Source organism: Amphiura filiformis, chromosome 16, assembly GCF_039555335.1.
Source record: "Amphiura filiformis chromosome 16, Afil_fr2py, whole genome shotgun sequence".
NCBI classification, from domain to species: domain Eukaryota; kingdom Metazoa; phylum Echinodermata; class Ophiuroidea; order Amphilepidida; family Amphiuridae; genus Amphiura; species Amphiura filiformis.
In genome coordinates, this window is record NC_092643.1 from 25,384,547 (window position 1) to 25,409,264 (window position 24,718).

The following is a 24,718-nucleotide window of genomic DNA, read 5'->3' on the forward strand; positions in this document are numbered from 1 at the left end:
GATGGCAGGACAGCTACCATTTACACTCAAGGCTCATGTACACATACAGGTTAGTTTTTAATAGTATGTTGTGCTTCATTTGAACGTGATATTATAGACTAACATGATGTAGGTAAACACACAAAATGTACAAAAGAAGAAATCGATTTACTTAGACAACACAGGTCGGTCATATTGTTTCAAAATATGTTAAAACTTACCAGAAGGGAACCGAATTTATCTATTCCTAACTAAATTTGCGGATCAAATGATCAGCATTTTCACAGATTTCTTATATCTCTGGAAAGACATTCATTAGTTCCCACTGCCTGCACAGAATTGATCACAACTAGACTTCCCTCCTCGGGTTAGTATTTGTAAATGTGATGATCAGATCACCAGGCAACATATGACACAATTGGATCAATGATATGATCTTGTGTGGTGTTCAGTTCCCAGGAAATGAGTTTTACCTGACATGATGCAGTTATGTCTACAGTAGAATTCACCACGACCTTTGCAGGACTTAAACCCCATTAAAAGCTACTAAACATGTTAAACCAAGATAACACTCATTGAAAACAGCTGAACTATGTTAAATCAGATCTTCTCTGGTTAAATCCACACTACACGTGTTTCTGTTTTACCTGTGCGATATTGCAATGAGCTGGTATTATAGTTTCAGTTGGGTGAACGATTATAAAGCAAACGCAAGGTAACGATACTGTGTGGGCCTTTGTTTCCCAAATGAGATAATAGTCTGCATATTGTTAACCAGCATTCTTGAAAATGAGAAACATAATGGTTGCAGACTTAACACGGTTTGGAAATAATTTCTTAATTTTTTTGGTATTATCTGTCATTTACATATCAGGGAGGTACGACCATTTGCAGATAGCCAACCTACTCAGTTTTTAGCCTACATGTAATGTATTCATGATTTTTGATTGACATCAAGTACAAAAATATCCGTCAAGTGGTTTAGCTTTAATGCCCTTCGCAAGAGAGCGGTACACAAGTGATAGTCAGTAAAAGATGCATTCGATTTACACAGAACATTTTGCAGGCCGTGCCGTGCCGTGCCCTTCCTAAAACACCAAAGTGCGAATATTTCCAAACACCTAAATTAGTTAAAAATTTAGGACATGTTACAAAACTATATTTTCTAGAATTTCAGAGAGTACTTTAAATATTGGCCGGTTATTTTTTCACACAGTGACGTTAACTAGGCAATGCCCTATACCTATAACATACACTGTTTGTAGAGGTCACGCGTCAATGGTGAGAGTACTGTGTATTGTATACAGGAAAATGAACAGTAACTGCAGTATGAGGAAATTTGTGGTTATTACCGTCGCATTGGTTGAAAATAAGCAAGGCGTGATGATCAATTCTGGTCAGGAAGTGGAACCTAATGTTCCAATGCCAATATAATTTAACATACTGAATAATACAACTAATAAGTAAATAGTTGTTCTTTGTCATATTTTGTTTTTTGCATAGTTAACTGTTATTTCCAAAAGAGGGACGCAAACGGTTAAAGTAGTTAGTGTATAAGCAAAAAACATGTTGATATCCTTTTCCAAATGTTACCGTCAATTATTACTCATATAAATTTCACTCGCTAGTCGTTCCCAAACCTACCCTTTTGCCATATTTTCAACTTATTAAACCATATAACACTACTGAACAATGTTCCATTCTTTTCTACGTAACATTGATTCCCCGGGATTGATTCTTTCTAACGGCTGATGAGGGTTGATATCTGCATTGAGATAATTAGAATAAAATATGTCCCTACCAAAAGCGTGTGCTAACTCCTGGAGGGGGTAAATCCATAATACATAGGTCAAAATGAAAAATGCTTGGATTAATGTTACACAGGAAACACAGGGTCAAGCTTTTGAATTCAGTATTGTATATTTCCCCTTCTTGGTCAGTTAGTATCAGTCCATACTTTAGGAAGGGTCATAGCTGAGCTCATTTTATTCTAATCATCTCAAAAAACCGATTTCAACTCTTAATCTTTCCTCTGATCTCGCGGTCATGAATACCCTAAATGTGACCCTTACAGATGGAATGACGATGGCTTGGTGGAAGGTGGATATGAAGCTGAACATTGCGTTACAAAAGTAACAATCTTGAACAGGAGTGAGTGTTGTGGTAAGTATATAACTCTACATAGGGGGTCACAGGCCTATCTTAGGTACTGGTTCACGCCTGGTATGCATACTCCGTTAAAAATCCATTGACCATGTGTTGTGATCATTTTAATCGTGGTTCCGAACACAGATAACGTGAACCTGACGTAACTCTATGACAGCGAATTATCAAAAGAGGTTGCGAGCAAGTCTTTGTACTGCGTAATCTCTCATTACGTCACACGTGGTTTTCGTTGATTAGAGTAATTTCTGCGTATAGCTATGCAGTAATGGGTGGTTTGATTTCATTGCAGGTAGGTGAAGGTTATGAGTATGTTTTCCGTTGAATTTGGGAATCTAAGTTTTATCACGTTTGTGATTAAGCTTTTAGCTAATTAGATTTGATTTTGTTGACGTTCAAATGTCAAATATCAGTGCAGTTGCTTTGTTTTGAATTGTAATAAAACATATCTAGCATTTAATCTTAATATTATTGAACATTTGACATTTTTTTGTCCAAGCTGAAAGATTGCGGGGATCAATTATCAGAGTTGGATCGACCTCGGATCACAGTAACAACGCTCAATGTGGATCAGCTATTACGTCCGCTCCAGCTGGAGGTTGGGCGCAAGTTATATGTGATGAACCAATCCGAGGCAGATTTATTAGCGTGCAAGTGAATGGTGGAATTTCAGTTGGTACATTGACTATGTGTGAGATTAGAGCTTATGAAGACACCTGTCCTACGACTACTGTTGCAACTACGACAAAACTAATGACTACAACTGAAGGTAAGTAGGCCATGATGCACTTATGGTCCACGGCAAGCCCGATTCGACCTTTGTGGCATTAAACCCAGTTAACAGGAAATTAATCCAGTAAATCGATTCAGTAAAGCAAATAAGCTCATGCATTCGATCACTAACGGCAACCAGCTTCGATCGATTACCCCAGCTGCAGCGTGTGTAAACTCTAATTTGCATAGAGGCTGTACGTGAAATTATTGATTGGCTCCAAACAAAGGATTTGAACCGGTGCACCGTAATCATGGCGCAGTGCAGTCCATTCAATCAAATGTTGTCATCAACCTATTTGATCGCAGTGCATTGTTATGTGTGTGAGACGAACTGTCGCGGTTGATTGCAATCAAACAAACGATGTCTTATGTATTACTTTGTTCCGTGATGAAAATCGTGATGTTTTATTTAATCACTCTCGAAAAATGTATTTCTTTTGTAAGCCTATTACTTTGTTTTGTGATGAAAATCGTGATGTTTTATTTCATCACGCTCTAAAACAAACGATTTCTTATGTATTACTTTGTTTCGTGATGAAAATCGTGATGTTTTATTTCATCACTCACGAAAAATTGATTTCTTATGTATTACTTTGTTTCGTGATGAAAACCGTGATGTTTTATTTCATCATCACGCTCTAAATCAAACGATTTCTTATGCATTATATTTGTTTTGTGATGAAAATCGTGATGTTTTATTTCATCACGCTCTAAACAATAATTATAGTTACATGCATTTTAAGAAAAAAATCTTATTAAAACAGTATGTTGTTTAGAAAAATGTAGAAAGTGATGATGATGATGATGATGATGATGATGATGATGATGATGATGATGATGTCTCCAAAAGTGTCCCGGTTTTTTTTCTTGCCCTTAAAATCGTGCGTATCTATTAATAAGGCACTTCAATAATCAATAATCAGTCCCGCGACGGCCTCCACTAACTAGCTACTAACTTGGGTTATGGGCGCTGATTTTCATGTTCACTGTCACTTACTCATCAGCGAAGTACTTTGTCAACCACCTACAGTACCCAATTTCGGCATACTATATAAGAAATTCATCATGATGATCGAACAGAGAGTACTTTAAATGTAGCTTGTACCGTTTTCGTGTGGCATTCTTCAGAAGTGAGCGGGCAGTTTACCAACATTTTCGGTCAAATCTCCATTCAATTAACACGGGAGTTGGCTAGCTATGCCTTGCCCTCACTCACTATTTTACCAAAGTGCGAATATTTCTGAACATCTAACCTAGCTGTAATTTTAGGTCATGTTAGAGAAATATATTTGCTAGAATTTTTGAGAGTACTTTTAATATTGGCCGGTCATTTTTCACACATTGACGTTAACTAGGCAAATGCCTATACTTCTAACATGGCATGATTTGTACAGGTCACAGCTCAATGGTTAGAGCACTGTGTATTGTGTATAGGAAAACGGACAGTAACTGCAGTATGCTACTCCTGATACTATTATTTTATAATGAAAGTAACGCGCAATCTAATGCAAGGCCCTTCACAATAGTTTCTTTGTTTTGTTTGAAAAAAAGGACAATGGCACTTTTAGCTATTAATTATTATTTATTTGAGGCAATGTTAGCGGATGCAATTATATCGACAATAATTATTTTGCCGTTTTGACTAAGAACGTAATATAAGGCTATCTACATGATTTAGTGTTCTCATCGTCCATACATACGTGCTTTACAGTGGTATATTTAGTGTGCTCATCGTCCATACATACGTGCTCTACAGTGGTATGTTTAGTGTGCTCATCGTCCATACATACGTGCTTTACAGTGGTATATTTAGTGTGCTCATCGTCCATACATACGTGCTTTACAGTGGTATATATTTATCCTATTTATGTGGAATTTTAACAAATGCGATTTGCACAAATTATGTAAGTCACTCTTTAAAGCCACAATGTACGATTTTTATCATCTTTTAAAATTCTTTGCCAACAAATTAGTAATAATTGATGCAAATGAGGAAAGTGTATATAACACTACCACATGATATCATAGTATACAACGAATCTCTCACAGTCAAAACATGAAGTACAACTTTATCACGGGGACCATAGTATCTGCAGGCGATAAGATTATCACGGCCACTAGACTATCACGGCGACAAGATTATCACGGCGACGAGATCATCACGGCCACAGGTTTATGTTTATCACGCCGACAAGATTATCACGGTGACAAGACTATTACGGCGACAGCCTCACGGCGACGAGATAATCACGGCGAAATGATTATCACGGTGACAAGATTATCACGGTGACAAAATTGTCAAGGCCAAAAGATTATCACGCCGACTAGAGTATCTTTTACTGCCCACGGCTGAATTTGGGCCATAGTTTAAAATCTTTTTAAATACACAAGTACGAGGGTGGGTCAGTATGTAATGAGAGTTGACTTTTGACCCCATATATTGAATATTTGGATGGAATTTCTTTATGATCATATATTAAGACTGTACCTTTGTCTTTGTGTAAATGATACCATATGCTTGTTTACGTAACAGCATTAGCATAAAATAAATAGACTAGGGACACTGCCAAAATTAAAATTACATCAAAGGCATGTGTTTGAAACGTCCGAGCACAGTAAAAGTACATGGTGTATATGGCTAATTTTGAGCAGAAATAAACTGCAGATCTTGGGCGCGGGCCTGTTTTGGGTAAAATTAAACTTGGGTGGAAACGGGACGTCTAAACCTAAAGAGAAACAACATTTTTCTACAAAAAAGCCGAAAATGAAAAAGCTGTTATTACAAATGACATCAGTTATCTCCAAAATGAAACAAATTAAAATATGATGACCATGATGACTGGACACATGTGAGAGATTATAGTACTACTCAGTAAATCAAACAACAATCTACGCATGCGTAGGTGGGATGACCGATACAACATGCTGGAAATGTATGAAAATTGCACAAATTCATGTAAATGGGGCTTAAAATATTACAAAATACTATGTAAATAGAAATTTAATAATTCATATGATTTTTATGGATGATCTCAACCTCATGAACAGAAAATTAAAAAAAAAAATCTTTCATTCAAACGATAATAATATAATATCTTGTAATCTACAGCGCAAGCACAAACTACACAAGCTACGACAAATATGCAGGCTACAACAGATCTTTTGCAATCGACAAATCTAGCCGTAGATACTACAACTGAAGTCCAACCTGATACAACTGAAGCCCGTACTACTACAATTGAAGGCCAACCTGATACAACTGAAGCCCGTATTACCACATCTGAAGCCCAACCAGATACAACTGAAGCCCGTACTACCACATCCGAAGCCCAACCAGATACAACTGAAGCACGTACTACCACAATTGAAGGCCAACCTGATACAACTGAAGCCCGTACTACCACAATTGAAGGCCAACGATACTGAAGCCCGTACTACCACAATTGAAGGCCAACCTGATACAACTGAAGCCCGTATTACCACATCTAAAGCCCAACCAGATACAACTCAAGCCCGTACTACCACAATTGAAGCCCAACCAGATACAACTCAAGCCCGTACTACCACAATTGATACAAATGAAGCGCGTGTTACCACAACTGAGGCCCAGCCAGATACAACGGAAGCACATGCTACCACAACTGAAGCTACAACACACGAACGGTTCCCGACAAGTCAGCAAACTATGACTCCTGCTGGGTCTGCTTCAACTCCGTATCATCCTTCTGCAACCAGGACCATGTTAGTAAGTATCCCTCCACTATTACATGATATACTTAGGGTAGAAGTTGTTTGCTTGTCCTCGTCCGTCCGACCGTCTCGGTAGTCCCGACTGTAGAACTTTTTTCTTTTTAACCAATTTTTTTTTTTACAATTTTCTCAAAAAAGACATGAGCTTTTCATCTGAAAAACTGATATTAAAGAAATGTTGTTAAATACCATTTCATGCATGTTTCTTCCTGTCCAGTCGTACCTGGCTGAGGGTTCCGATATAAATTTCGTATTATCCTCAGCGTCTACACAAGTAAAACATTGTTGAACTTAAAGTAGGCTTTACCTTGAATTTTTCTTTTGTGAAAATTCTGTGGTCAGTGAGTGTTTTACATGCAAACAAGTACTTCACATTATACTGTTGAAGAAAAGAAAAGAAAAACCTTTTCCCGGTCGACCGACCCAACTTCTATAAAAGTGATCTACAGACAAGCAAACAATTTATTTTTTGACCTTATAATATTATTATACAAGACATGATATTCCAATATTTCAAATGTTTCATATAGAAGAGTGGACTTGTGACGTCATTGTTCGACAGTATGCGCGCATCATCACAACTCCCATTGTTCTATGCCTGTCAGTTTTCGCACGCATCATACGTTTTCAGAACCTGTACATTTAATCACAATATGGCTTTTACCAGTCCCTTGCCTTTATTGATAAACATTGGGAGCAATACCGGTGTATAAATGTTGTACAGGGTGTCTCGGAAAGAACCGTACCGTCAAAAATTGTAATTCTTTGATATTTTATTTCCCGAAACAAGATTGAATAATTCATGCATTTATATAATAATACAACTTTAATATACTTTTAAATTGTGAAAATTGATTGCTTTGTTCTTCCAATATAACAGTTTTTACGACGATATCTCTTTTTGAATCCTCTCTACCGATAGAGCACAATTGGTTAACATGGTCAATGGTTTGTACCTGTACCAACCACATTGTATTACATGAATGGATCAATGGACATTCTTTTAAATCTTGATATGGATTACAATTGACGTGCGATTCTATATTAGAATTCAAGAACGTGGTCAATTTTTGAAATTCAAAATATATGTGGCAACGCAATAACATGCACTACTCCATTATGTTTCATTGTGGCATTAAAATACTGTAAAATGAAAATGTCCGACGGTGCAGTTCTTTCAGAGGCCCCTTCTGTAACTGCGTATGCTTATTTACTTTTCGTTTGCGAGCAATACTATTTCAATAAACGTTTTCATTTGTTTTAAACACTCGCTCCACAGTATGAACATTTGACAACAGAACAAATAGCTATTGAAAGCTCCGAAGAATTGAAACAAGTTTTAGCTGCATTACAGAAGAATATAGAGATACCCGCCAATGCAACAGAACAAGAGACCGTCCAACTCATACAAGACTACAGTGAGGTAAGACAGCACTAACTTTTTTAACGATCTAAGATCAATACCACTAAAACGCCAGAATCTTTTATATAGTATTCATATAAAGGGTTCACTTCTCCTTCTGTTGCATTGGCTGGATTTCTATATTCTGTTGTTAAACATTCTAAAGCGTTCGAGGTTCCCCCTAGGAATTTTGCAGGAACTCGAGCATATGTTTTTATAAAAATTAAGAGATTGCATTAGGGCTTAAGCCCCTTTGTGGTTTTGATTTTGGACTGGATTCAGGTTTTGACCAAGGGCCCGTTATTCTTTTAACTTTTGAAACATAATGAGTCATTGTGACTGAATGCAACGATGTGAAACATTGTGAATTGGATCACCTGTGTAAAATGTGTTGCCAAATACCTTTATAATGTGTTAATTTTGTAAAAACAAATCCATTTCGATGTATTTTAAAAAGTCTTAGGAGGGAACTTCGAACCTGTGAACCCTTTATAATGTTTAATAATAGAGTATAGATACCCAGCTAATGCAACAGAAGCACCTAAGATACCGTCCAACTGATACAATACTGTAATAATATACGTCACCTGATTAGTTGCGATCAGATTAATGACACTTGATTAAAAACGCATGATTATATATAATTGTTATTCATATAAACACATCGCATAATTACCCCACCCCCTTCATTACGAAATAATATCTTAAGACCTATGCAAAATAGCAAAAAGAAAACCAGTTTTGTATGATGTCTCATTTGTATGATGTATGAAGTATGATGTCTCATTTGTCTTAATAGCCCAACATTTGTTGTTATGGGGACCATTTGAATGAAAATGATACAGATTCAAAAGTTTCGTACAATTAGCAGCAATTTCAAGCTAACTGATTTTTTCCACGTGAGCGTACTAGGCACCGCCAGGGTTCGAACCCGCAACCTCTCCCACCATAGTCGAACGCCTTATCGATTTAGCTAACTTGACTGCAGAATGTAAAAGGGGCAATTAAATTTTAAAATTTGATGCATAGATCTTCAGTTATTATCTCGTAATAAGGGGGTAATAAAAAAGAGTTCATACATACTCACGATATAACGACGTTTCTGATTGGATTTGCGCCCTTTTTTGCTGGTCATAAATACCGTTTATGACCAGTACGCAGGGCATAAACAAGCTGCGTCACGCAGCGTTGGAACCCAATTAACGCGATCCACGATTTGCTAGTGTTGCGTACACGCGCATGTCACCGCGCCCATCACACGCGGAGCGCAAGAGATGAACGCGTTGACTCTCGGCCGTTGACCTCACGAGCTGCTTCCTGCAAGTAGGCCTACTCATTTTCTCCCAATTTTTGAAGGAAAACGGTATGAAAATGTTATTTAAACTTGTAAACCTCATTATTTTCATTTGTTTTGGATTGCTAACAATGTTCAGAATGTTGGGTATGTATGAACGGGGTTCATTCATAGGATTTCGGGCATGATCGTTGATTTATGCCCTCGGCTCACGCCTCGGGCATAAACAGCGATCATGCCCTCAATCCTATGAATGAACCCCTAATTAATTACCTTTTGAGATGTGTTTATTTCTAACATTCATTTGTTGCTTTTACTCATTCTTGACATTTCTTTCAGACGGCGATCAAACTCATCTTTCAGACTTCTCCCGATGAAACGGATACATCAACTACACAGGTGAGAAAGAATGAGCTACAAAACAGGACACTCTAAACTCTCGGTGAAACTTTGTTTTTGGTTCTATAAAAAAACCAATTGGTTTTCCATGGGTTTTTTTGTAGAACCAAAAAAGTTCTTTAGCCAAGAAAATGGTTCCTTGTAGAACCCTTAAGGTACTATTAAGGAAAGACTCTTAAAGGGTTCTAAGTATATAGAACAGAAAAAAGGCTGCATTAGCCAAAAAATGATTTTTTTAAAAATATAGTACCAAAAAGGATTAACACTACTTTTCACTTTTCTTAACTTTGTGATGAGTCCCTGAATTAATTAATTAGAAAGTTCCTATGCCTATTTAAATCTTTAAAGTTCTTTATAGAACTTAATGTTTAGATGTCAGTCGGGTTATATAAAGGGTATAAAAACGTTTTAATAAAATTCGAAAACATTTTTGAAACTTGATGCAAAACATTCTAAACAGAATGTTATTTATGTGTTGAAAAAATATTTGCCCAAAATATTTTACAATAACGTTTTATAAACGTTTTCATGACCATTATATAACCCGACATTTAAAACGTTTTGAATAAACGTTTTAAGAACATATTTGTGTTTGTCGGGTAGGGTAAATAAAATAAAATAAATTTCGGATTTATATAGCGCCTTTTTCCAGATCTTGAAAGATTCAAAGCACTGTAATTTCGCTGCCATGGTGAATCATCAGAATCAGATCGCATCAACTAGGCCAGTTGCAGCCAACCTGGCGCAGACCTATCCGCACTTAGATTGTAACATCCACCAATTTTCTGTGCAGCTCCTCAAATTGCGTTGGGTGAAGGAAGTTCTTGATAACCAAACAACTAACCACCGATTTTTTGAAAGCAGGAGGAAACTGGAGATCCCGGGGAAAACCTGTGAGAGCGAGCATGGAATCGGGATAAACCAAATGCACATACAGTCCTTGGGCACGGCCGGGGCTTGAACCCGGGACCTCAGTGGGGCAAGGCGAGGGAACTACCGCTGCGCCAACTCGCTCTCCCAGGGTGCTGTATACGGGATAAAAACAAGGTTCTAGGTTGCACCTTTTTTCTAAGAGTATATTTCACCAAAATCATTCTATAAGTCACGATACCGTAAAGGTTCGCCTAATGGCGCTATGGGCTCCCTTAAAATAGGGGGAATTTTAGGCGCAACCTAAACGTGCCCTGCCGTCAAATTCCCACCAGCAAATGAGGGTACGGAACATTAATTTTTGTTGGGATTTCAGAAAAGGTAGCTCTCCATTTGCACATGAAGTTTACCCCAAGAAAAAGGAGCCCAAGTGCGTCATTGGGCGATTCTTAACGGTGTTCTACAAATCTGATATATTGTTATAACCGCTGCAATTAACACTGCGTATCAATCATTGCCAATTATTAACTGCAATGAAAGTAGATGTAAATTTGGAACTGCATTTCGCAAACTTTCCTATTACTTTGGGTGCAGAAGTTTAAGAAAATTATTACAAAAGGAATACTACCTTACATAGAATAAAAAATTGTATTAGACTCAACTTAATATGATATCATTGATATCAGCACAATCAGTATGGTCACAAAGTGTACTTGGTCTGGGTCAAGAATTAAACTAAAACAATCCCCGCTTTGAAAAACAATATTATAAAAAAATGTTTATGTTGAAATATATTATTTTTCAGGCCAATCCAGCTGAGTTGACAGAAGGAACAGAAGCATTACTTGGTAATCTTGCTTCCAACCTACCACCAGGAGGGTCTATTAAAGTGGCTACCGAAACTGTGGGTATGTTTCACGGAATCCACAAATTAGTTTTACAAATTTAACACGTCAGCACCATCATCATCATATCATCACTGCAGCCGTCATCTCTTCCTCTTCTTCGTCTTCCTTCACTTTTATTACTCTGTTTTCATCATATTAATATTTCAAAACACAAATCAAGCATTATCTTATAATTCTTGTCGTTTACGCAAACACTACAGTTGCTGAAGTCCGTAGTTTCATTTCCAACGGCACACAACATATGGCATCTTTCAGTGTAGCAGGAGGGAGGACTTCAACCAAGGCGGCATTAGACGTACCACTAGATAAGCTTAATAAAATCAATGGTAAGTCACTAAAGGGCCATATATACTCCAAATATTCCATAGAATATACCTCCAACAAGTATTGGTAATCAATTTCAAATCTTTGTTATCTTCAAATGTTTGGTGACGGGAAATCAATTTTATTTAATGTTGAATGGCTGGTAATTTTTAATAATTATCGATATATACGTCGTCAGACATTTGTTAGATGTTAAATATGATTTGAACTAGAATGATAATAGATTAAATAACGAAGACAATAATGAAGAGCTCTGTTTCAAAAGCCCTTACATCCACTTTTGGCTGAAGTTGAGTTATTGACATGACATTATAGTGTGGGTAAAAATACACATTTTGGGGGTTGTTTGACCTTCATACCACTTTCCCTTCCGGAGATATCGTATATTTCCCGTTTGGGAAATCTTAGGGAATTTCCGGAAATATGAAATTAAAATGAATATAAAATTTTAGGAAAAAATAATTTCTTGATGTATAATAGTAGCCTTGAATGTTCTTTAACTATTAAAACCAAAAGGAATTATTTTGGGATCAATATGTTTGAAAAAAATCATTGTAATTAATGAAAGCTGTAGTTTCGGAAGTGCTCAAAAATTTAATTAAAAATTCATAATTAAAAAAGTAAATGAGATAATTCAATTTTTCTTTTTGATTTTGAAAGCATTAGTCAAGTAACATAAAGTAGTGCAAACAAATGGGCTCAAATTTGAATGCAAAGGTGGTTTCTAGAAAAGGGGTAAATTTATTTTGTTGCAAAAGCCCTTACATCCACAAAAGGCGCGATATTAAAGAAATAATAAAATAAACAGGAAAGCTTGAAAATTGTACCAAAACTTTTCTTTTAGTTTCTATTCATGAACACTTTATCCGAACCCAAATTGAACCAAATCGAACAAGTAATACTTGCACAATTAAAAAAAGCTGTTTTTCTCAACAAGTCAAAAGTGGATGTAAGGGGTTTTGAAACAAAGCTCTTCAGTCATATTGCATCTAATATTCTACGTCGATATAAAAAAGTTAAATGAGTGACAACCATATCCTAACACTTTTTAATGACGTATGTTTCCGTCAAAACTGGACTGATGTTTACTTGTTTTACAGTCTGTTTGCCTCTTTCTAAGATGCCTCGGTTACATATATTTAATAACGTATACTATTTATTGTAAGATCTTGAAGGTTTCACAATATTATGTCAAATAGAAAAGAGCTAAAAATCACTATTAAAACCTTCGCATTGATTCGACAGATTCTAAAGTAGTGACGTCTTGACTTTCATTGAAAAACTCTTTAATCATGTTAAATCGAAATTGAAACTTCATTGTTTTGAATGCTTCATGGTGTTGCTGATTTTCTTGATTTGTTTTCACCCAGGCACTATCACTGTCACCGTAATCTATGTTGACCACAGCATCGTTGGATCAAGTAATGTCAGCCTTGAGTCGCGAAGCAGTAACAGGTAGTAGTAGTTGCTGTATCTGATATAAAAAGATTGTAATTTTGCGTCTGATATTCTGACAATTAGACAGAAAATGCCGTACTGCGCAGGTCGGCAACCAATCACGGCGCACCTTTGCGCTGACGTCAGACGCGAACTAGTCATAGAAATAGTTATCCTTTCCTATAATCGAAACCAAAGCTGATCCAACAATCCATAAAACCAAAGTTTACACTGACTTTCAGCACAAAAATTCAACTAACCTTGAATTTTCAATGTGTAATACACGTCTTCATCAAAAGAAGTCCTGTGATGTGTGATGGACTTGCCCTTTTGTTGACCATTTATATTCATTGGAATTGTTATTTATGACATGGTAGTCTTGATCTTTCGATACGTGAGAACCAAGGGCTAGTGCATTGATTGGTCACGCCATGTTAAATAAATAAATAAATAAATAAATAAATAAATAAATAAATAAATAAATAAATAAATAAATATCATCCACTCTGAAAATTTTCAAATTTTGAATTAATAAGATATGTAACAACCGAAATGAATCAAAAACCGATTATTTTTCGAAATATCACAAGTAAATGAGTCGAAGAATGTTCTTCATGTGTAGTTGCACTTTAATAATTTGACAACCTCTCATCTTCTTCCAGAGAACGACAAGATAACAACACTGAAACTACCGTTCGGTTAGCTAGTGGTATTCTCAGCAGCACGGTATATGTGGATGGAAACCAATTTAATGTTGATCCAAAACTCACAGTTGAATACAACAAAAAGGTATGTTAAAGGAATGGGATATTAACGTTTTAGCGACGTTTTCACGTATTTTTTTGTGGGAAGCTGAGAGTACACCAGACCTATCGAATTGCATTCTGAATACGAAGAATGTCCTTCTGATATCAAATAATTTTGATTTTTTGAAATTCGCGATATAATACACGTTTTATGGCAAATGATTAAAAAATTATTTTTGATATTTAACAGTCCTCGAAGTAAACTTTATGAATCTAATGATATGTACTGAAAGTGTATGTAGCTGGGATGAAAAGCCGACGATCAATTGAAAATTTTGACCTTTCATATTATTGATATACATTTTTTCCCCAAAAAGACCTAATTTTTTTGGGTGTTTTTGGGAAAAAACTCCATATCTTCAATACGAGAGGTCACAATTTTCAATTACATATGATTAGATTTATAAAGTTTACTTCGAAGACTGTTAAATACCAAAAATATCATTTTTTAATCATTTGCCATAAAACGTGTATGATATCGCGAATTTCAAAAAATCAAAATTATTTGATATCAGAAGGACATTCTTCGTATTCAGAATACGATTCGATATGTCTGATGTGCTCTCAAGTCCCACAAAAAATACTGTCCAAACGTTCATACCCCATCCCTTAACAACATCATGGAATACCATTGTTTACCACTCTTTCAAATTGTGCACGACATATTCAGGTAAAAATGCAGTCTTTAAAAATGAACATTTATGATAACCATGGCAACACTTAACAAACATTATTATTAGGTTATAATTCCATAATGTATGTTCTGTTATTATATGATCTGCTCTCAGGTTCCAGAGTCAAAACAAGCATTTAGAACAGAAAGTGAAACTATATGTGCATTTTGGAATGCCAAAGCAAGGTAAGGATTCGATAAGAAAATATTTATATTTTATTACTGTTATTTTTTGAGATAATTAAACTTCTGCAAGTATCAGGTGGTGTATGACGTGCAGTCCCTAAATTCAGTAAATTTTCATCGTCAACCGTGTAATTGAATGGGATTATTTTGAAATTTTAAAACGCTTGAAATATCACAAACAAATAGGCCTATGTTGATAAATAATATAAATACAAGCTAAAACCGTTGGGGTTCGATAATGAACCCCACAAAGCTAACCGAGTATATGGAAAATGCCATACGGCCGGGCGGTTTCACGAGTTGCCGGCTCGATCGTGTCATCCGCCGCCTGGCAAGTATGTGGTCCGTTCTCCAAATTAGAAGGTTTGATCTCTTTGTTTGTAATTTTCCTTTTACACAACACAATTCCTTCCCTATAATACAGCACTTGGTCTACAAAAGGTTGTGAGAAAGTTTCACAAATTGATGTTCAAGTCACCTGTTATTGTAACCACACTACAAGCTATGCTATACTTCTACAAGTTACCAACTATCCGGTATGATTGAGTGTTTTCATTCATTGTTATCTTTGTTTTGTTGTCATGTAGCTTCATGTGTTTTGGAATATAAACCTCATGGTTTGCAGTTTGTACATCTTTCAACATTTGAATCCATTAAAAAAGAGAAAAATATTCACATTTTAATCTTAACAGAGTACAACAACAATATATTCAATTTGAAAATGAAAAATAATTTGTATGTTCATGTGCTAGATGCGTAACCCCATTACCTGTATAATGCTGGAGCAATGATTTTCTACACTGTACTATAAACAGTACGTTTGTTAAACTTAACACGTTGTAACACTTTCCAACTATATAGATACCAGAAATTCACTCCGATTTGATGACATACCTAACCAATTTTGGGTGTGTCCTTTCTGTCCTATCGCTGTCGATGTCTTTTATCCTCTTCATGATTTTTGAGTAAGTATTTTATTATTTTATCGCCATTGTTACAATTAGAAAGGTATACCTTATGCAGTTTCATCTTCTGGTAAATATAGCGATTATTTCAAAGCCGATTTTGCCATCATCGATATTCGGCGCTCGGGTATTGGGCACAAAGGGACAATTTATAGTAACATGACATTCGTCATTATGCAGTTTTTCAAGACGACACAGTTTCCTTCATATCAATTTCTCTCTAAACTACTTCCAGGTCGTTACGAACAGCCGAACATTTCATTATACATAGTAATTTTGCGGTGGCATTGTTAGCAGCACAATTATCTTTTCTTCTAGGAGCCGATCAAACATCAAATGAGGTTTGCAGTTTAGATTGTATACCATAATTGATTGGACAGGCATTTTTTCGCACTTAACACTTAACTTAGCTAGCTTTATTATGAGAACGGTCGATATATCATTCGTCTTTAACGGTTTTTATTTGGTATTTTCAATACAACTCGCCTTGTTGTGAATTCCAATTTTTATATCAGGGATTTTTATAGGTAGCGTCTATGCCGTCTTAGGCCCTCTCAAAGCCCTTCACAAGTTGAAATCCTAATGAGGAGTGCATTCTCTTTTTGTTTGTTTACTTATGTTTCTTTTATTAAACTGTCAAGCGTTTTGACAAAAATAGACCACCTTTCATCTCTTTCATTTAAGGAGATTGCAAATGTAGACAAATACAAGTCACAAGCTACAAAAAGTTTTAACTTTTATAATGATGTCTTTTATGTCTATTTAATTAAGGTGACCTAACCTGATGTTATTCAAATTGATTGAATTAGTTTAACCCTTAACGCTAACCTACAGAATAGAAATCTTCATTTAGTGTGTACACCACAATGAAGCGAAGAGAACCCGAAAGAAAACCATAATAACTATTAGAGAATAAATGATAGGATTTTGTCTTTTGCCTATCAATATCGTGTCATAATGGATGGGCTGGCCAATATTTTGAGTAGTGGATGCCGGCGCAGCCGGTATCCACTACGATAAAAATATTGGCCAGCCCATCCATTATGACACGATATTGATAGGCAAAAGACAAAATCTATCGTTTATTCTCATTCTTATTCAGTTTTAATGTAATGTTTGCGAGAAAAACTGCCTTTTTTTCAGAAAAAAATAAAGTTACTTTTGTGAGGACATCCCCGTTGTTTTAAATGAACGAAACCATCACGAACATCTAAGCCGCAGTACCGCGTTCTTAGTTCTCGCACGTGTATTACGCGAACGCATTATCGCGCGATCATTGAGGAGCAACAAGCGTGCCGCCGTTGCGTGGCGGCGCGCGCCCTGACTAATATCACTATCAACTATTGTGAGATATTATACACCAGAAAACCAATCAAATTACTTGAATTCTTTACAAGACGCACCCATTGAATAAGAATAATAATTACTAACACGATCAACATAATATATATTTCTTATCTTTCAGACTCTCTGTAAGATCACAGCAATGACCATTCACTACTTGTATATGTGTGTCTTCTGCTGGATGTTAGTTGAAGGCATTAATTTGTATATTAAAATCGTGCTGGTTTTCAATACCGAGAAGAGCAAATTGTTATACTACGTACTCTTGGGTTGGGGTGTACCGATTGTTATAGTTGCAGTGTGCGCAGGAGTTGCATGGGATCAGTATGCCACTGAAAACAGGTGAGTACAGTTATCAAAAAAATATACAAAAGATATTTTACATTTCATCATGGTTTTAGCAGGATGTCGAATAGCGATTCGCATGTAGGTTTCACAGTTAAATAATTGATATGATGCCTCTGGCTTTGATCCCTGTTCTCGAATCAGCCTCGCGATTCACAATACGAGGAGTCACCAGCGGTTGCGCTTTACCAGCCCAATTTTTGACCTCCATGCCTTTATTAAGCCTTGCGGTGCCATCGTGTTGGCGATTCACCTCACCTACCTCTCCCTCTCAAAGGGCTGAAATGGGCAGCTCTTTGGAAAGCGCTTTGATACACGTAAAAGGCGCTGTATAAATACCAACATTTATTTCCCCTATTTGTATGTTCCTGTGTTGTATTTGCATTACGCAGGCTTTGGATGTCGATATTTTCCCATGATGCACTTCGTATTTTGACCTCACCCTATTATGATAATAACAACTGTTTATTTATTTATTTATTTATTTATTTATTTATTTATTTATTTATTTATTTATTTATTTATTTATTTGATTATTTATTTATTTATTTATTTATTTATTTATTTATTTATTTATTTATTTGATTATCAGCTGCTGGATCGAAAGTGGGAGTCCACTCATGTGGGGCTTCGCTGGACCTGCAGCATTCATTATATTGGTAAGCAACTCCGGGAAACAACTAGTATTGAAGTGACGTAATTATATATTGTTTTTATGTTTGGTAAACTGTTTAAAAGGGTGTTATCATTGACAAACCATGTTTATGGTACACTCTGTTTTCCCTTTTCAATTGTTGCTATTTTGTTAAAGAGGAAACATATATTAACCTTAAGGAACAATGTAGTGCTGCTGAAATATGTTTGGTTAAGATGGTGTATGCAGAAAGTGCGTCTTAGCTCTAATAAACACACAGTAGGTTTCTATTTTATTCAAAACGTAAGGACTAACCATCACAAAACGTCACATAATGTTGTAAGCGTTTAAATTATCCATTATCAAGATTGAATAATCATTAACAAAACTAAGACTAACATCTCCTATAGGAGACACATTACAAAACTACAAAACAATTTACTAACTGCATCCTTCTGCTAATATTTAGCCGTGCGGCTTATTCACAGGAAAATACGGTAACTTTCAGCAATGTTTCATAATCTTCATCTTTCATTTCAGTTAAATATGATTCTACTTTGCATCGTTGCTCGTATATTATATCGATCCATCAGATCTATAGATAAAGAGGGGAGTGATAACCTTAAGGCATCGTGGTGAGTTTGATTAACTCTTTGCACATCTACGATTATATATATATTTTAATAATCCTAGAGAAAGAAAAGGCAAGAAATTAAATTTGACTTGCTTCGGTAGTAGTCAAATTAAGAATTATGGAGCACCTTATTTTGTACTAAAACTTTTAGTTTTCAAAAATTTGGAGGGCTGCATTATGAGCCTTGTAAATATTTAGGGTAATCATCATCATCAGTCGGCTGCGGAGCAGGCGACTACAAGCTTTCTCCAACTATTGCGATCTTGGGCAAGCGAAACAATTTTGTTTGGCTGCAACATCCCTTCAGTATCTCCCAGGAGGTGATGGACATACTGTAAGTACAGTGTGCGCGGCCGTCCCGGTTTCCTCTTCCCGTGTGGTGGAATATAAAGGGCATATTCTTTCACAGACTCGTCATCTTCAAGACGCAGTATATGGCCGAGAAATTTGAGTTGATGAATCTTGACTCTGGCAACCAGTGGAGTGGTGTTGGTCAGATTGTAGATGGTTTCATTTGAAATCCGATCCACACGCTTGATGTTTAACATGACTCTGTAGCAAGATGACAGCTGCAAGAGAGCTGCAAATAGGAAGCGTTGCCTGTTCAAGAAGTTAAAGAAAAACAACACTAAGGAAAACAAGGATAAGTTTGCAGAAGCCAGAAGGGAATACAATCAGGTTGAGAAACAAGCCAGAAGGAAGTACAACAACAAGCTGAGGGAAGAGCTTTCAGATGGAAGCTTGAGCAGCAAAAAGTGGTGGAACACAGTTAACACTCTGTCTGGAAGAAAAGCTAGGGCAGACATACCTGTAATTAAAGATCAAAACCAGGTCTACACCACGGCAAAGGAGAAGGCTGAAATACTAGGACAGACTTTTGCTAAGAAATGCTAAGTTGAGAATGCAGAAGAGCCTGCTCCAGAAGTAAAGGGGATACCACCAACTGTCCTTGGGGATTACCCAAGACTCACACCCGTACAGGAAGACAGTAACACAAGTTGTCTCAAACAGCTTGATTTTTGTTTCGATTGGCAGGGATGGGCTTCTCCAGAGGCGTTCCAGTTTCCAGAAAGCTGCCCAGGCTAGTGCTTTTCTTCTTTTTAGGTCTCCAGCACTAGAGCCCATCTTGGAACCCAAGTACCTGAAGTCTGTGACATGGTTGATGTTACTATCATAGACTTCAAGTGCTGGTTGGGCGTTACAGTTTGTAGTCATATATTCTGTCTTAGGTGCGCTGATGACAAGGCCTAGATCTGCTGCTGCAGTTGCAGTCCTAGTAAGCTGCGACTGGGCCCAGGCTATGGGCGATATCATCAGCAAAATACAGGTCATTCAGCATCCTAGCAGGATACCTGCTTGACCGACGTGGGTAGGTAACAATTCCAGCGTCAATTCCAGAAGTTGATTTCTTCAGAAGGTAATCTACCGGAATAATGAACAGGAATGGTGCTACCACATCACCCTGAAGCACTCCAGTTGTTACTTGGAAAGACTCTGAGATACTTCCATCTACCATAACAGCACTATGGTAATAATTTTCTATAAAAGTCAAAATTCTCGAAATTATTTCAATCCTATGATACAGACTTTTTCAAACCTTCATATTATTTATATAAATAAACTGGTTGCTTTTTTCTAACTATTTGTTTCAGGATCGCTACCAAAGGTACACTAACTTTAACTCCTCTGCTCGGTATTACGTGGATATTTGGATTCATGGCCGTTGGTGGCGCTACTTTGGTATTCCAATACATCTTCGTTGTGTTGAATTCTCTTCAAGGAGTTTTCTTTTTCATATTTTTCTGCTTTCTCAATAAAGAGGTACGTCTTTTGAAAAACTTCATAACGCCAGAATAACTTTTAAAAATGTACAAAAAGAGGCTCTTATTCATATAGCTAAAACTCTCTATATATGATTTGTTTAGGTAAGAGAAAAGGTGAAACGACTTTCCGAGAAGACGAAATTATCTAGTGCTCAATTTTCATCATCATCAGTTGCTCCGGAGAAACCATTGGTAAGATTGATATTATTGTCATAATGGAAAGGGTAAATAATTTGAATGACCCCAATAAACACATACCAATATTACGCTACCCCCCTTAATGAATGACTATTATTCCATTGTTGCAATGGTCCCAATATTGATGTCGCAGCGTACATTTAAATGAACATGAGCTAACATGAAAGATTTGTAAGTAGCAAAAAAATCCTATTTCCTTGTATTCAGTATCCATGGAAGAAATGTTTTCGGTTCTCGTTTGATTCTTCTTCTTGTTTCGTGAATTTGGAGGCGGTCAAAACATGTGATACTTAGTAATCAATAACAATATCATTATTCACATCATTGGTCATTGTTTACTTAATCCCATATTAAAATAATATGAAACAAGCATGGGCATCAATCCTGGAGGGGGACATATAATAATAATATCAAATGTCCGAGTATGCCTATGCTTTTTTCTAGAACCAAGAAGGTCACAAGAAGTGGAAGTCCGTAGGTTACATCTGTTGGTAACACCTCCCATTTTGAATCTAGCTTTACCACTATGGCAAGGACAATTGTAGGTCATTTAGGACCTTGTTGGTCAGAAAAAGTTGAAATCTCCATGTTTTAATTTGACATTAAATAGGCATAATGAGACTGTTGGCTGAGATGGGAGTCAGGTAGCGTAGTCCAAGGCCGACAAGGGGCGTTTATTTAATACTACTTCTTTTATTCATGGTTTTTGCGAAATTAATAGATAAATTGACACAATGTTGATGGTTCCTTTTCGTACACTTTGTTAATTTCTTTCCAACAGATGACGGGTGCAAGACCTGCAAAGAATCAAGTTGATGTGAAGCCGATTAAGTCAGAAGAGAAACCTGTAGAAATGAATCAGGTGATGTGGAAAACAGTTGATACCATGCTCCAAGGAAACGATCGGAATGATGAAGATGGATTAAAAAACACAAAGCAAGTATGCAAATAACACTTAACAAGTATATGAAAGCTGTTTTACTGTGTCAATGCATACAATATTCGGTTAAGTTTGGATACAATAAAGTTTTCGACGGTACAGGTCTTTCAGAGACACCCTGTATTATACTTTTTTTCTAAAAATTGTTATTATACCCACCGCTACAGCAGAGTAACATTGATTAAAGAAGTAAAGCTGAACCAGATAATAGTGAAATTGTTGCGTTACATGCGCCTTGCTTCTTATGGCCGTTCGTACATACGTATGCTCTTCATCAGAGGAGATATCTAATCCTTCCCAGAATTCTTTGATGCATCAACTCATTACATCAAATGACACTTCTTTCGCTTTGTACAGGTTCCCTTTGTTTTCATGTTGAGAATAGACTGGCTAAACATGGGTCGAAGCGTAATATCAAACAGGTGTATTAATCTGGGGTATTAATCCGGGAGGCACAATATCAAATGCCCCTCCCCTCAAAAAACAAATTGGCAACTTTAATTATAGTCAGCAGCTGGTTTTATATTTATAGCAAGCAATGACATCATAGTCATTAGACCCACATTATTAGGTCTGTGGTACTATTGTGCACTAAGTAGCCTCAATTCTATGTAGCACTAAGGGCCTCATTAAAAAATGTAACACCCCAGCAAACACAAAACGTTTTCGACATCATTCGCAAAAGGTTATAAAAGGTTCTCAGAAAACGTTTAAATGTCGGGTTATATAAAGGGTAAATTAAGAGTATAAAACGTTTTCATAATTTTTTGACAATCTGCTCAGCAAACAAAATGTTTTACAGAAAACGTTTAAATGTCGGGTTATATAATGGGTAGTAGTATAGACACTACCATATTTGCATAAGGTCAAGCCAGGATAATGACCTTTAACCTAGAAAAAAAATTTAAAATATAATATTGTTTTTTTAGAATGCAAACCAAAAAAAACTTACAAATTCTCCAAAATGTGTTTTTTAACCGCTTTTGTTTTTTATTTTCTTTGATATTGTTTTTAAGCCTAAAACGAAGTAAGAGACTTAAAATAAAATAAGATTTGATTTGAGTGTGGTTGTTTTTTGATGGGTTGTTATATAGTGTGGGGTTTTTAGTTTAAAAAAATACATGGCCTCTTAAATTAAAATTAGTCTTTCTAGCTATTCTACAAGAAACAAAATTCTTAGGGTTTTGCTTTGTGTTTCTGCAGTTCTGTCAGTCTTACAATACGCTGTAAAAAATACTATAAAATTGCAAAAGGACTTCAACTATTGTCATGATGAATTTTTAAACTATGATGAAGACGGTAAAATCACGGGTTTTTACTTTTTGAATTTGTCTTAGATACTAGAATTAGTATTACCAATCATAGTTTTATTTGTTTTTGTTTTTTGTAAAACATGGTACTATAAAAATTAATACATTCACTGATTTCTTACCTTGAATATAAAGCTACTTCAAATCTTCAGCAGTTAATCTTCAAAACTTTGATGTTAAATAAAAGATAAAGCCGATTATGCCAGATGTTAGTTTCACTTTTTTAATATAAAAAAGCTACTTACATGAGCCACCGCGAGAAGGTCTCTGGCATAATCGGCCCACGTGGGCCTCTAGCCGTTAATTATAAGGTCTTATTTAAAACTAGAGGCCATGCAACCATAATAACTATGCTGATGTTATGCTAAGTAAGCCAACTATCCTTGTTGCCAATAATTTTTTAAAGTTGGAAATTCAGCAAACATTAGTCGGATGTGCTCTTTTTGTTTTAAAAATTCCTTAATGGAAATACCCAAGTAGTAGAATTTTTTATAAGATCCAAAATCTTTTGCTATTATCTTTTGTCATTATCCTGGCTTGACCTTATGCAAATATGGTAGTGTCTATACTACTTGGGTATATAAAAACGTTTTAATATCATTCCAAAAACATTCTTGAAAACTTGATACAAAACATTCTAAACAGAATGATATTTTGGGGTTGAAAACATATTTTGCGAAAAATGTTTGCCCAAAATATTTTCAATAACGTTTTAAAAACGTTTTCATGACCTTTATATAACCCGACATTTAAATGTTATTAATAGGTTTTAAAAAAAACCTTTTAAGAACATTTCTGTGTTTGCTGGGTTCAAATATTTTAACATAATGTTATTTAAGTATTGACACAATATTTGGCAAAAATGTTTGCAAAAATAGTTTACAAAAACATTTTTTGAAAACATTTAAAAATATTGTTGTAGTGTGTTTTCATACAAAACGTTTTAAAACGTTATCATGACCTTTATATAATCCGACATTTTAATGTTATTAAAACGTTTTTACCTAAACCAAAAGCCAAAATATAACTTATTTAAAACGTTTTTGTGTTTGCTGGGACCCCCTGCGTTGCGTAAGTCGATTAGCCCAACACTTTGAGATCTCTGCTACTATAACCAGTAAATGACCTCAGTTGGGGCTTTATAATGAAATTTCTTGTGACACACTGCTCTCGCGCAATAAATTCCGCTTTTATAGACTGATTGACGACCCTGACATCAAAGAAATGACGTTCTCCTTGTTTGTTGTGTAATTATAAACATAAAATATAAAGTATTTTTCACTTTGTTGTTGTTGTTCGTTTGTTTTGTTACTCCAGAAAATGAAAGTTTCTGATGCTGGATCACTTCATTAGCTTTTTGGTTAAGAAGGATTAGATCCTTTACTACAATTGCAGGACGAGATGTGAATGGTTCCCAGAGAAATTGGTAACGTCACTTGTGTAGAAATCGACTACTGGATCATTTGAGGTGGTATTCGCGAAGTTGCAATTAAGGATTTATCCTCGTCGAATTAATATATTTCAACCGAGAAATGACTTTTATAACGCTTCAATTTCTAA

The 24,718-nt window shown here is 35.9% G+C and overlaps 1 protein-coding gene across 1 annotated transcript; it reads left to right on the top strand.

Annotated features, from left to right (window-relative positions):
- The first annotated feature begins 103 nt into the window (after positions 1-103).
- LOC140172516 (uncharacterized) lies at positions 104-21,860 on the top strand. Its single transcript, XM_072195662.1, has 21 exons — positions 104-108; positions 2,054-2,142; positions 2,642-2,911; positions 6,026-6,268; positions 6,366-6,661; positions 7,946-8,089; positions 9,702-9,761; positions 11,437-11,539; positions 11,740-11,865; positions 13,234-13,318; positions 13,963-14,089; positions 14,895-14,965; positions 15,390-15,501; positions 15,827-15,930; positions 16,166-16,271; positions 17,396-17,616; positions 18,212-18,278; positions 18,794-18,888; positions 20,540-20,708; positions 20,813-20,902; positions 21,690-21,860. The coding sequence occupies exons 1-21, from the start codon at positions 104-106 to the stop codon at positions 21,858-21,860; spliced, it is 2,754 nt and encodes a 917-aa protein (XP_072051763.1).
- Positions 21,861-24,718: the final 2,858 nt, after the last annotated feature.